This window comes from Chelonia mydas, chromosome 1 (assembly GCF_015237465.2).
Source record: "Chelonia mydas isolate rCheMyd1 chromosome 1, rCheMyd1.pri.v2, whole genome shotgun sequence".
Classification (NCBI taxonomy): domain Eukaryota; kingdom Metazoa; phylum Chordata; order Testudines; family Cheloniidae; genus Chelonia; species Chelonia mydas.
In genome coordinates, this window is record NC_057849.1 from 241,007,288 (window position 1) to 241,022,026 (window position 14,739).

General features: G+C 43.0%; 1 protein-coding gene across 7 annotated transcripts in view; it reads right to left on the bottom strand.

Annotated features, from left to right (window-relative positions):
* Positions 1 to 14,739, bottom strand: part of OVCH1 (ovochymase 1) — a 53,077-nt gene that overhangs the window by 15,381 nt on the left and 22,957 nt on the right. For 4 of the 7 annotated variants that reach the window (XR_006288874.1, XM_043540605.1, XM_037897477.2 and 1 more), the window contains exons 14-23: positions 14,141 to 14,269; positions 13,592 to 13,663; positions 12,803 to 12,983; positions 12,195 to 12,267; positions 11,262 to 11,457; positions 10,240 to 10,397; positions 8,809 to 8,965; positions 7,115 to 7,219; positions 2,464 to 2,685; positions 106 to 231 (exon numbers count right to left, since the gene is read on the bottom strand). Coding sequence is in view for 6 of the 7 variants with exons in the window: in XM_043540605.1 (XP_043396540.1) it covers positions 106 to 231; positions 2,464 to 2,685; positions 7,115 to 7,219; positions 8,809 to 8,965; positions 10,240 to 10,397; positions 11,262 to 11,457; positions 12,195 to 12,267; positions 12,803 to 12,983; positions 13,592 to 13,663; positions 14,141 to 14,269 (1,419 nt within the window). In the remaining variant the exon portion in view is untranslated. The remainder of the gene's footprint in view (positions 1 to 105; positions 232 to 2,463; positions 2,686 to 7,114; positions 7,220 to 8,808; positions 8,966 to 10,239; positions 10,398 to 11,261; positions 11,458 to 12,194; positions 12,268 to 12,802; positions 12,984 to 13,591; positions 13,664 to 14,140; positions 14,270 to 14,739) is intronic. The other 3 variants (XM_043540608.1, XM_043540601.1, XM_043540595.1) reach the window with 2 other exon arrangements.

Sequence of the window (14,739 nt, forward strand, 5' to 3'; positions counted from 1 at the left end):
AAGCAGAGTCCTGAAATTTTATAGGTTAGTTTGAAGTGGAGGTCAAATGGTTCAGCTCACTCTCTACCAGCCATCTCTCTATCAAGCAGTGTCACCTTACCATACCTTGGACTCTGAAGACCATATACTCAATGCCAAAGGCAGCAAGGGTCAGAGAATGGAACACCACTTTCACCACAGGGCCAGGACTCAGAAAGGTCATAGGCGACTGCAGGACACCACATAGTTCAGCTAGGAGAGAAACAAACCCAAGCAAAAGGAGAAATATTAGAATCTGCTCTGGAGAAAAATCCTTTAAGTGCAACTTTTAGTTGCATAAAGAGTTACAAAATTAATACAAAAAGAAAAGGAGTACTTGTAGCACCTTAGACTAACAAATTTATTTGAGCATAAGCTTTCGTGAGCTACAGCTCACTTCATTGGATGCATTCAGTGAAAAATACAGTGGGGAGATTTAATATAGAGAACATGAAACAATGGGTGTTACCATACACACTGTAACGAGAGTGATCACTTAAGGTGAGCTATTACCAGCAGGAGAGCGGGGGGAAAGCCTTTTGTAGTGATAATCAAGGTGGGACATTTCCAGCAGTTGACAAGAACGTCTGAGGAACAGTGGAGTGGGGGGGGGGATAAACATGGGGAAATAGTTTTATGTTGTGTAATGACCCATCCACTCCCAGTCTCTATTCAAGCCTAAGTTAATTGTATCCAGTTTGCAAATTAATTCCAATTCAGCAGTCTCTCGGAGTCTGGTTTTGAAGTTTTTTTGTTGAAGAATTGCAACTTTTAGGTCTAATCGAGTGACCAAAGAGATTGAAGTGTTCTCCGACTGGTTTTTGAATGTTATAATTCTTGACATCTGATTTGTGTCCATTTATTCTTTTACATAGAGACTGTCCAGTTTGACCAATGTACATGGCAGAGGGGCATTGCTGGCACATGATGGCATATCACATTGGTAGATGTGCAGGTGAACAAGCCTCTGATAGTATGGCTGATGTGATTAGGCCCTATGATGGTGTCCCCTGAATAGATATGTGGATACAGTTGGCAACGGGCTTTGTTGCAAGGATAGGTTGCTGGGTTAGTGGTTCTGTTGTGTGGCGTGTTGTTGCTGGTGAGCATTTGCTTGAAGTTGAGGGGCTGTCTGTAAGCAAGGACTGGCCTGTCTCCCAAGATCTGTGAGAGTGATGGTTCATCCTTCAGGATAGGTTGTAGATCCTTGATGATGCGCTGGAGAGGTTTTAGTTGGGGGCTGAAGGTGACGGCTAGTGGCGTTCTGTTATTTTCTTTGTTGGGCCTGTCCTGTAGTAGGTGACTTTGGGGTACTCTTCTGGCTCTGTCAGTCTGTTTCTTCACTTCAGCAGGTGGGTATTGTAGTTGTAAGAATGCTTGATAGAGATCTTGTAGGTGTTTGTCTCTGTCTGAGGGGTTGGAGCAAATGCGCTTGTATCGTAGAACTTGGCTGTAGACAATGGATCGTGTGGCGTGGTCTGGATGAAAGCTGGAGGCATGTAGGTAGGAATAGCGGTCAGTAGGTTTCCAGTATAGGGTGGTGTTTATGTGACCATCGCTTATTAGCACTGTAGTGCCCAGGAAGTGGATCTCTTGTGTGGACAGGACCAGGCTGAGGTTGATGGTGGGATGGAAATTGTTGAAATCATGGTGGAATTCCTCAAGGGCTTCTTTTCCATGGGTCCAGATGATGAAGATATCACAAGTAGCACAAGTAGAGTAAGGGCATTAGGGTACAAGAGCTGAGGAAGCGTTGTTCTAAGTCAGCCATAAAAATGTTGGCATACTGTGGGGCCATGCGGGTACCCATAGCAGTGCCGCTGATTTGTTAACTCCTGGAAATGTGCTGGAAATGGCCACCTTGATTATCACTTCAAAAGGTTCTCTCCCCCGACCCCACTCTCCTGCTGTATAGACAAACCTTTAGATACAAGTAGCCATTTCCCAAGTTGGTTGAATAATGAAATCACTGGGGGGGGGGTTATTTTTAGATCGGGGTGTTCTTTTGGTTAAAAACTAAAATCAGAAGCCATAAGTATATAACCCTATCATTATCATAGTTCACTTTTGTAAGAAATGTATCAGTAAGGGGGGTTGTAAAACATTTTTACTTCAGGTAAGGGGTACATCACCTGGAAAAAAGTCAAGAAACACGGACTTAGGCCAGAAAGTCTAATCTATCCAAATACTACACCATGATTTCCACACACCCTCCCTTGCCATTCGTACAACTCGATTAAGGGCCCGACTCTCTGCTGCTTTAAACTGATGCATTGACCTCAACAGAACTAAGTCAAACATACACTCAGCAGAAAATAGGGCCTTAAAATTTAGCTGAAAGTAAATTCAGCCTGCAGTATAGCACAGTCACTCTGTGGACACTGGCCAGTTTTAAAAAAGATTCAACATCCAGAGGAGAAAAGCTTCAGCTAGATGATTGATTACCTACTACTTTTCTTCCTCTTTGGCCCTCTTCATATATCCCTAGGAGCTCCACTTGGCAGTTCTGGGAGGCTGGTATTGACAGATGCTTTACTGTGAGCTTTGCCATGCCTCTGGGGGACATTCTGAGCACCCAAGAGCAATTCAAGCTTCCCTTGTAGCCTGATGAGCAAGGGGATGAGAAGAAACCTCTGGGCTCTGTTAACTCCACTTCCAATGGACATTCTGCACAGAAAGAGCATATGCTAGTCACAGAAGCATTGGGAAAGAGTTTTTGCTGCTCTACAACTCCTATTAGTTAGGTCTTAGATCAGAAATCCTAAAGGTATGTCTACACTACGAAATTAGGTCGAATTTATAGAAGTCGGTTTTTTAGAAATCGTTTTTATATATTCGAGTGTGTGTCCCCACAGAAAATGCTCTAAGTGCATTAACTCGGCGGAGTGCTTCCACAGTACCGAGGCAAGCGCCGACTTCCGGAGTGTTGCACTGTGGGTAGCTACCCCACAGTTCCTGCAGTCTCCGGAAATGAGATTCAAAAGTTCACAGTTCTTTTCCCGTCTACTTGGCCAGTGCATCTGAGTTGAGAGTGCTGTCCAGAGCGGTCACAATGGAGCACTCTGGGATGGCCTCCGGGAGGCCAATACCGTCGAATTGTGTCCACAGTACCCCAAATTCAACCCGGCAAGGCCGATTTAAGCGCTAATCCACTTGTCAGGAGTGGAGTAAGGAAATCGATTTTAAGAGCCCTTTAAGTAGAAAAAAAGGGCTTCATTGTGTGGACGAGTGCAGGTTTACATCGATTTAACGCTGCTAAATTCGACCTAAAGTCCTAGTGTAGACCAGGGCTAAGAGGACAATATTGCCAATGGGAAATAGCTTGTTAGTACTGCATGTTACTGCTTCAGTCTTCTAGGCATCACTGAGACCCAGGGCACTGAATGTCTCTCTAGTAAGACAAAGAGAAATTTTGCTCTCAGTTACAAACATGCAGTCCTTTGAAGCCAGTTGAAATGCACAGGTGTAACAGAGGGCTAATTTTTGCTTCTCCCTAATAAAGATATTTTATAGTCCCCATAATTTAGTATTTAAGCATTCCCAAGGTCTCTAGTGCCTGGAATGATAGAAGTGAAACACTCTGGTACAGTCAGAGGATGAGTTTTCAATGCTAAAAGGCAAGCACAGTGCTTTGCAGAAAGCCCCAGCAATCCAGCTACCAGAATCAAGATGGGCAACATCCCCAAAGTGACTGTGTGCCCAGCTTGCCAGGCCTTTAAGAGGGGAGACCAAAAAAGAGTTAGCAAATCTGGCCTGACAGCTCATCCAAACAGCCAATGACTCAGGACAGTCCCAGAGTGAACTGGGTATACAATGGGGAGAAACCTAACAAAGCTATCTAGCTCAAGCCTTCACATATTCATTGATCTGAACAATTTTCCAGTGTGATGATTTATTCTTTGTCTGACACTGGTCTCTTACCAACCTGTCCAGCCTTAGGCAACAGGCTCAGCAAGTTAGTGGATGTTTTTTGGGAAAGCAAAGAACGCTTTCCCTGCTTTTAAAGCACACAGATAAGGGCACAAGAAGAACAGAGCTGTGGTGGCTTGTGCTCCATGCACACAAAGGGGAATCAAATGCAGCATTTCTCAAGTGGAAAGAGACCAAATCAATAGGGAAATATTTTGAAGCATCTGTGTGAGTGCTGTAAACAAACAAAAAACTGCCAGTCAGAGCTGTGTCCCCCTTTAATCCTGTATACAATAGGGCTTTTTGCATCCCACAGCAGTATTTTTTAAAAGCCATAATCTCTATGTAGTAGTGTTAGTACTTTGTCATTTCCTCCACCACTGAAGCTTGTGAAATCCCTGCTAATGCTAGCATTGACCTCACCACCCCTTGCCTCAGACATTACGCATGAGCACGGAATGCTGACTACGGGAAAAAGTTTGCAGTTCACAGCGTAGAAGGCTGGGTGCTTAGGCTAGGAACCCGAAGGAAGTAGCATGTACCCCATCTCTATTCTACATCTAAGCAAATTAAATGACTCCAATGCTGAGGTCGCTATGCTGGTAACTGATGCTCTCTGTATGAAAAAGAGGTACTGCATTGCTAGCAACTGTGTGAGCATCCCCACCCACTACATAAGAATGACCATAATGGATCAGACTACAGGTCCATCTAGCCCAGTATCCTGTCTTCCGACAGTGGCCAATGCCAGGTGCCCCAGAGGGAATGAACAGAACAGGTAATCAAGTGATCCATCCCGTCACCCATTCATAGCTTCTGGCAAACAGAGGCTAGGGACACTATCCCTGCCCATCCTGGCTAATGGGCATTGATGGACCTATCCTCCATGAACTTATGTAGTTCTTTTTTGAACCCTGTTATAGTCTTGGCCTTCACAACGTCCTCTGGCAAGGAGTTCCACAGGTTGACTGTCCGTTGTGTGAAGAAATACTTCTTTTTGTTTGTTTTAAACCTGCTGCCTATTAATTTCATTTGGTGACCCCCAGTTCTTGTTGTTTACTCCTTCTCATAACACACTTCCTTATTTACTTTCTCCACACTAGTCATGATTTTATACACATCTATCATAGCCCCCACACTGTCCTGGAGGCACCATTCTGTAGGGATATTTCAATCTCTATGGCCATTCAAATCCCTGACCTCTGCTGAAACTATCAGCATGAGTGCCAGTTGTAGGATGACCAGATGTCCCAATTTTTCACACTTTCTATCTGGTGACCCTAGCCAGTTACCATGGTTTAGAGGCACATATTGCTTGCCTGGGTTCTCTGGTAACAGTGCGAGTGAGCTGAGCTGGTGGTAGCAACTCCTGAACAGGCTGGATTTTTAAAACAGTGAGCAATAGCACTTGGGACCTTGCCAAAGATAGCGTCTTGGTTTAAGGGTTCTTTTGCTTTTTCTCCATGTTTTCACCATCCTTTTCCTTCAATGCTGTCTGCTCATCTGTGGTAGAGAAGCTTTTTGTGTGTGTTAAGTGTGTGGCAGGTGGAAGAGGTTGAGTCAAGGGCCAAAATTGTTTATCATCATCATATTTGTATTACAGTAGCCTCTAAGCCCCAGCCAAAATTGGGACCCAGTTATGCAAGGTGCTGTACATAAGCACAGCAAGAGACTGTTTCTGCCCTGCACAGCTTGCAGCCTAAATAGACAAGACTGACAAAGGGTGGCAGACAGGAAATATTACACCTTTTACAGATGGTGAATTGAGGTACAAAGGATTCAGTGAATTGCCCAAGATCACACAGGACATCTGGGGCAGAGGCAGGAACTGAATCCAGTTCTTCTGATTTAGTCCAGTGCCTTAACCACAAAAGGATCCTTCTTCTCTGGATGTACTTGGGTCTGCTCTCATCCACCCCATCCCCTCCAAAAAAATAAAGCCAAGCATTCCCTGTGTCTCCTCCTCAGAGTACAGAGCCCTGAGAGGTGGTGCTTTAAAATCATGCACTCTGATTGTGTCCTTTCTCTCTCTCTCAAAGAAAGCTGTCCAAGGTTTATTCAATAGAACATTCTGAAAGCAGATAGTGCAAAATGCCTCTTAGCACCATGGATAAACGGAACTGTGTTTGGAGCCAAAAATCTTAACTACGATGGGCCTTTCTGAAATCCTTGCTGACTCAGGAATGCAAAGTGTTAGTCCCAGTGCTGTCACTTACTTTTAAGATCACCTACAGTAATGAGTAAGTTCCATTAAGGAAAGTAGGTAACCTACATTAGAAACTGGTCATTATAGTAGAGGCTGGTCCATATAAGAGTTTTGAAAGTCTGCTACCGCTTTCACGTAGGGGACTTGGTCCTTCAACTCAAGTGGCTGCATTCCGTGCCTTTAGCTCCGAAAGGAGCAGATTCAGTCCCTGCTCTTGGCCCAAACAGGGTTGGTTACTCCCTAGTTTACCAGTTTGTGAAAAGGGCATTCTGACATTTACCTAACTTACAAGGATGAGGGTTAACTAGTATTTTAAGTCAAGCAAGTCATAATCCTGTGAGAAAACCTACTAGTTCGGGGCCAAATTCTTAGGAAAGAAGAAAATGGAGAATTTATTCTATAGCCAACTTTCAAAATATATTGAATCCCTTGGTCAACAGTTCAAGCAATATTAAAAGGAGGATGGAAATTGTTTTCTGATTGGCAGTTATGCTAGTAGTCTGGGGCTGGAAGGGCACGAGAACATGGCGGCTGATATCAAATGGCTTAAAATTCTAGAGTGGGGCAATGTAAGGAAAACAGCAAGAAGGTTTGTGTTTGTTTTAAAAAAGGGAAAAAAGTCACTGAGGAAAATAGCTTATGGTTGATGGAATTCAAAAGAAAACAAGTAATTTTGTTTGTTGCCCCCAGTTTAGACTCCTACAACGATAGATTCTCTTAGCTTGTCTGCACTAGTCTGGGGGTTAAAAGAGGATTATTTTTATCTAACCCTATGATCTCGTCAATAGGCAATTGGAAGAAATCCACTGTAATTTCAAAGTTTTTGGCCTTTATACACTTTGGCAACAGTTGCCTAGCTTGACACCCTGTACCGTACTACCAAGCTGAATCTTGGTCCACCACTTTCCACAGGATACAAGGGTATGCAAGAGACAGACAAGCAGCACTATTAACTGAACGTAGCTGCAGGAGAGTTTTTACCTTGTCTGTAAGCAGCTCCTGTTAGCTTTGTAGGCCGTTTCATTGGTGTCTGTGTTAAGGTTTCATGTCCATTCTTACTTACCTGAAGCGCATTTGGTTCAATCTCTGTAGAGAGAGGTACAACATGCCTATTACTAGGACAGTTTAATAAAGATGTCCTGGGCTATGTGTAATCTGTAGAGAGACAGCTTTGTGGGAAACCAGACAGTACCCATACACAGGATTAAGACATCCCACCAAGAGTCAGATTGACCACAGCCTTGCTCATGAAGTGATAATGGAATGCTAAACCTTTCAAATGAAACCATCTATAGAGGCAAAAGTGAACATAAGCAAGCGATAGTAAAACCTCCACCATAGAAACTGATTTACAGGTGGAGATCTGTGCACTTCTCTTCCTGAGACTGGTTATCTTAGGGTAAACTCATGAAAAAGCAAACTATAGAAAGCTAATGCCCAACAACCATCGATACTAGATCTTCCAATATGAAAGAGACCTCTAACCACCTTCCAATTCATCTGGGGGAGCTGATTGGAGACAGCTACCCTCATGGACCACACTTAGCAATCCTGAATTAGTAGTGACCACTGTAAAAAGGCTGAAATTTGTTTCTTCCTCCTCATTTGAGTTAACAGCAGGTGTAAAAATCATGCTTATTCTATGAGAAGGCACTGGCTGATGACTGCTCTAAGCAGGCCAACAACTGAATAGTTTTAACACCCCTTATGCCAAAAATCAGGATGTGGAACAGAGCTGTATTTGCTACCACTGCAGTTTTGCTGGTATACAATTTTTTTTAAATATATCTATAAAAGCATTATGCTGAGTCACACATAGCTACAATATCAAAAGGATTTTTTTGATCACCAGAGTAGGTTTTTGTTTTGCATCCTCCTGAACTAGACTGACAAGATACAGGATGGATAATTAGGAATATCCCTTCGGATGTGTGGCAGCCACATCAGTAGTGAAATTGCTGTGGGAAAGAAATAAGTGGTTTGCTCTACTTCAGTTAGGAAAACATCCCAATTCCATAGGCATGGCGGTTTGTGAGGATACCAAGTAGGGGACCATATACACACACTGCATTAAAAAAAAAAACATTCTTCCCTTCACCTTTAAGTGTTCCTTGCACAGTAAAGAACATGGTCCACTTCCTTTTAAGAGGCACATACTGTATTTTATAGTCACTCTCTAGTGAGCTGTGTTATTGATTACTCTTTGCACAACACATACTCTGAAGTGTTCAAAATGCACTTGTCTTGAGTTTGGTGTGTACTGGTGCATTGTACTTCATTTCAGATTATCCCAGAAGTTCTGAGTCTCTAAAATTGGGCTGACAGATTTTGTTTTTGGATGAAAAATGTTTTTTTTCACCCCCACAGCCACTTTATTTGATTTAGAACCAGCAAAAAAAATTAGCAAAAACACAAACAAAAATATGAACCCCCCCAAAAAAACCAAACACAAAAAACCCCACCACTTTTTAAAACTAAAATTTTTCCAGTTTCCAGGGAGGAATGTGGGGGTGGAAAAGGTTACAGGAAATTTCAAACAAAAGACTTGTGTATTTTTTTCCACATCTCATGAAAAATAATGGTATTTTTCCATCTGCTGTCCACAAAATACTTTGAATACTTCCAGAAAGCTCTTCCTTTAGGACACACTGCTTAGAGGAAAGAAGGATATTTACCTCTTATTGTGGATTTGATCCAGTCCAGGAAGACCCTCACCCTTGTATAAACTCCTGGTTTCTTTGGCCTGGCACAACCAACACCCCAGCTGATGATGCCATAAAGAATAAATGGCTCTTTTTCATGATGGCAAACCAACGGGCCACCAGAATCACCCTGAAAGCACACAAACAGAGGGACTTTAGAATATTAGTAGAAACGTCCTACGTTCATCTTCTACACTCTTAGAGACAGAAGCTAACAGCAGTCACAGACCATAGCTAAGAGGAAAAGTTTGAATATGAGTACTGAGTATGCCCAGCTCATGCTCCTGGTTTCTTAGTCATGGACCAGGACGGCTAATTCAATAAATCAGATTGTTAGTAAGGCAAAGTGGTCTGGAAGACTGAACATAGGGTTCAGAATCAGGAGGTACTAAATTCAGTCACATTTTATATAAAGATTCCATTTATAATCTGTATAAGATTCCAAGCATGTCACTCTGAAACGTAGCACACCTGTAGAATCAGGGTGAACTGATGTAAACAGCAACAATGGCTGTAGCTCTTTTTGTTTAGAGTACCACCAGGTTCAATCACCACCAGGTTTTGCAGTCTGTTACTGTCTATTTTTTGAAGTTCTCAGGCATTCTGACTTGAGAAATGACACCTGTGCAGTGTCAGCTACTGTAAGACATGTATCTATTCCCTGCCAGGACTCCTAGACCACTGTGCTATAGATAACAGCCAATCACCACCCTTACTACACAGCTAATTTGCATGCATCAATTTCATTGGTTGTGTGAGGGAGACTGCACAGATAGTATATTACTTGGCTCAATTGCCATATCCATGCAACACAACAGGCCTTCAGCTACTAGTTTATCAAGGGTTAATAAAGGTGAATAGAAATGAAATGTGTTACGGGCATGAATATTTTGTATTAGAGAGATAAGCACACTAGTAGGCATTATAGACTGTTATAAGCAACCTATTGACCGGTTGGACTCTAGAACAATTATTAAACATTACTCTCTCATATCACTAATATAAAAAGCGTGACCCAATATTCTAACCTGGCTTTGCCACCTATTCACTGGTTAGGAGTCAAGAAACGTAAAAGGAAGAACATCCCCTCACCCAGAGTTACTCAGGCCCAATCACAGTTACAGCTGAAAGCCCAAATACACCAATGGTTGTTTTTGCCACTAAGCTTCTCCAGCTCCATGTTTTGAATTCAGTTCTAGTTTGGGCTAATTGTGTTGATTGTTCTTTTGATGCTCTGTGCATTGCCCATTCCTGCTGTAGACAGTTAGTTATCGGGGGCAGCTGCTTTGTTGGTAGGATTTGCTCTACCAGAGTTTTCCCAACACATTCTACCACATTAAAATACAGCAGAAAACAATCACCAAGACTCATCTTCAATGTTACTTGCATTTAGTAGCGACTCACCTGGCAGGAATCCTGCCCTCCAGAAGAAGCAAACCCAGCACAAAGCATCCTAGCTGTGATCCCTCCAGGGTGATTAAAATAGTAATTTTTCTCACAGACTTCACTCTCAAGTATGGGTACTTGTGTCTGCTGCAATCGACTAGCGAGGCTTCCATCTGCTGTGGAGAGAAGTTGGCAGAGGAACATTTAATCACACTGTAAGTTATTTGCAGGGTTAAAGAACCTGCTGAAAATGCAAAACTGGAGACGGAAACAAACAGAATGAAGTCGGCTAAAAACCACACGTTTCCCCATGTCCCCTTGCTAATAGCTACAATTTGGATCCAACCAGACAGCTGAGTATGGAAACTGGACTTTCCTCCAGGTTATCTGAACCTTCTGGTTATGTAATAATACATGCGGGTGCCTGTACACACTATGTCAAACTGTGGAGATCCCCTTTGCCAACAGTCCAGTACAGCCATTTCAGAGCAGTAGTAGATGCTCAGTTTGGCTTTGTTCAGCAAACTGACTCAAACACAGCTCCTGCTGGAAAAAGCCAAGGTTTTAGCTAATGTCTCCCCAGCCTACCCCAAGTCTGTCTCCGAAGGAACATACCTCGTTCATGAGCCTCTTCTCAGTGCCCTGATCTTTTAACCCTTTGATGGTTTGAGAGGCTTCTCACTCCCTACAAATCAGAAAGTAGGGCCCAGAACATAAAAGCAAAAGCATGGGAGCTTTAATTAAGAGCAACTGCTAGGCCTGCAGTCCTGGACACGATTCTAATTATAGCTAGACAGCTGCAAATCAGCCAGCCCATAAGCAACATGTAAGAAATACGTCTCTTTGCACAGTGATAGCAGAAAGCTCCTAAAGCTAAAATCACCTGTGCATAGGAAGAACTGTGGATCCTGCCATCCGCTCCCCACTCATCATAGTGCTCAGCACACCCTACAATGATGCTAAGAGATGCAGGACAGAGGTAGAATCTCCACAGACACTTCCATCTTTTTTGCCCATTTAGAGAAGAACATACTACATACCTTCTCGGGTGCTCCCCCAGCCAGTCATGGTGCACAGAACAGAGGAAGATAACGGTTGCGTGCTGCTGGGCAAACATACTGGCCTCACAACAGTGTTAAACTCCAGAGGGACATCCAGTTGGATCAGGGCAATATCTGAGTCATAGCTCACTGTATCAAAGTCAGGGTGCACCACAATAGTTTTCACCCTTCTCACCTGTACCAAACAGGAACAAACATTAATAAAGCAAAATGATGAGCTCAAAGAGGCTGGACCAGGGAAGATACAACTGAAAATGGACCTTAAAATGGAGGTGGGTTTAAAGTACATTTTGGAAGAGACACAAATTGGTGTCAGTCTAGAGAAGAGTCAAACAGATTAGAACAGGGAAGATTCAGGACTCTGGAGGTCAGCGCCGTATATCCCCCAACTCTTTGTTACAGATTGGCCACAAATGGAAGAGATTGTATTAAAATCCCCTGAATTTAGGAGTGAGGATTCTATTTCATTTTGCTAATCTAGCCTGATGAGTTTTTGCAGAAGGCCAACATGCACTACCCCTATGCTTTTGCCCCCTTGACTCAACTTAAGGCATAGAAAGGCACTGGTCAACAAGAGTTCTGTAGGAAGCTGTATTGCCCAACACTAAGACAGCAAGATGCTGAAAGCACCACGGCTTGTGTTTTGCCATCTACTAGACTTTTTAAAAAAGATATTAACAAGAGAAAGCCTTCAAAGATATCAAGGATTAGGTTTGCCATGCAAGTCCACAGACTATTTTGTTTCAAATGCTCTTCTTCCCCTTTGGTCACCCAAGATACCCACCTTTCTTTGGTTATTTCATCTTATTTGTTAGCACCGTGTTTTAACTAATGCACATGGATCTATTACAAAGAAGCAGGGAAGAGGAATTAACACAATCCACATTTTAGATTGTTTTGTTTAGTCTCTACCTGTTCTGTTGACTCCTTCAGGGTTCTATCATGGTCTCCCACGATGACAGTCCAATGCAGTGGTCTGTTTGTTCTGTAAAATAGAAATAAATGCACTGAATCTGTGCATAACCAGCCTTACGTATGCCTTATTCAGCATGCTGAGCATCTTTTGCTTGGTCTTCAGTACCAGTTTAGTCAGTCACCTAGCCCCCGGACTGACGAGTCAGAGTTTTGCCATGACAAAGTCTTCTACAAGTGGAAGTTGCTGAAATACACCAGGTATAATTTCATGTGAACCCCCTCTCCCCCACTGAGCCAACATTTTTCAAAGGCTAAAATACAGCCTTGGAATCAAGCAAAGGAGAGTTTTTTAAGTGGGAGTAAAAAGAAAAGGAGTACTAGTGGCACCTTAGAGACTAACCAATTTATTTGAGCATAAGCTTTTGTGAGCTACAGCGTACTCCTTTTCTTTTTGCGAATATAGACTAACACGGCTGCTACTCTGAAATAAGTGGGAGTGTGGGTACTTTTCAGCATTGTTTCTCTATCCTAGAGGAGGGGACATACCACTGTCCCAAAAAGAATATCTGTGCACACAGAAGCCTTTGCCAGACAGGTTTACTCACGACTGTATACAGTGGGCTGCTGTGAGTACCCATGTTGGACTGATGATGACACCGCCACACTGATGGTCACCTAAGAATTGCAAGCCTGCCTGCCAAGGCCAGCAATGGGGACATGCTTCTTCTCCCCCAACAACACGTCCGGACAGCCACTGGGGACTAAATGGGGGAAAGCCACAGACATCTGCAAGACAACAGCCAGAAAGCTAGTGAGCAACACTGACTTCCAAGACTGTCTCTTCCTTTGCATCTATCACATTTGTTTCCTTTGCAACTAAGACTATAAAGCAGAGACACCCCAAAGAGATGCAGTACAGCAGACACCCTTTGTAGGGATAACAGCTGGGTGTGGTCACTTATTTTGAGCAGAAGAAATGCAAGCTTGATGTAGGCGGCTGAGAACTTGAATTATGGACAGAGGTTCCATATTATACCTCAAAGACCAAATAAGGCCCAGACGTAGATGTTAGTATCTTTCTCCCATCCTATAAATACATGGATCAATTTCAAGTTTTCCCTCACCAAATCAAGGTTAGAAAGGATTAAACTAGATGGATAATGTGGCACTGGATGGGCACAATCCCTGAAAGATAAGTGGGCATTTCTCCCCATTTCTTCACTCTGAATATGCTTTATACCTCCTTAGTGTGTATACCTTACATCCCCATACCCTGAAATCCTAGATCCCATGTGCACCTACACCACTGAAGTCTATTTCCTAAGGATCCTCTGGTTATAAGTCAGGAAGAACTATTGACACAGCCCATTACAATGAATTTTTTACCAGCTTACCTAAAGGGATGTTCTTTGGAGTGGCCGTCTGTAGAACAATTGGTTCTGCAACTACTGATTCAGCTTCTTCTGCTGAAGACAGAATAAATGGAATCTATTTTACTCCCAAGGCACCAGTCATGGCCCCAATTCCTCCTCCTCCTCCTCCCCCCCGCCTCAAAGCCCCAACCCTGTAGAAGGAACTCCTACAAGTGAAAGCCAGATCCTTCAATGTTAGCAGCTGGCATATAAGAGAGTGAAGCAACGGCAGTTACTCAGGGGACTGTTACCCCATGTTCCCACACCCACTGCTGTAATAGGACAGTAGTCTCTGGATGGGATGCTTCTAGAAATAGTTCAGAATGCCAGACTCTGCGAGTTTCAGGTAACAAAAGTGTCAGTGTCCTATTGGTGTTCCCAGTGTGGGAATTCTGATTCCTTTCCATTGTTGAAAGAACTGAATTCTGCCAGTAGAAACTGTTCCATCTTTAACTGCCCCAGCATAGCTAAAGGGGATTATTTCAAAAATGAGACCAAGAGTTCAGAAAACATAAAGGTCTTTCCACCAACCTGAAGGAACAAAGGTGAATCTGGCCTTAAATCCTCTGAAATTGTTCTCCCCATCGCTTTCAAAATGTATTAACATTTCATTGCCAGGGCTCAGAATTGGGCTGGGGATTGAGAACCCACACAGATTGGCTGTAAGAAAAAGTGAGGAAACCCCCATGTTTTTAAAATTCAGAATATCACTTTAAACTCACTTCCAGCTTTGCTAAACTATGTCCACAGGAGGAAAAACCAAACAGGGACTTGTAATTTTCACTTGGCTCAGAAAGCCATTTTGTGGGGGGATTTTTTTTTTTTAAATCTGATACAAAGACGTTTGCCAGGTCCAGTCGAAAGGTATCCAAGGAGAAGGAAGTAGAGGCCCAAATTAAGCTACTATACACTCTCAGGAATGAGACAACCTCCTAATTTTCCCACTATGGGAACTAAACTAACATAAAACAAGTTAGCTTTTTAAGTGCCTCCCACCAAGAGAGCCTCTTAAAGACCTGCATTTGCCATCTGTATATGATGGGCACTCAATGCTTCTTAAACCTGCAAACACACGTCAGCCACCATTTTGAGGACCTGAAGTAGAACCAGCAGCTCCCCTTCTCTCTCTG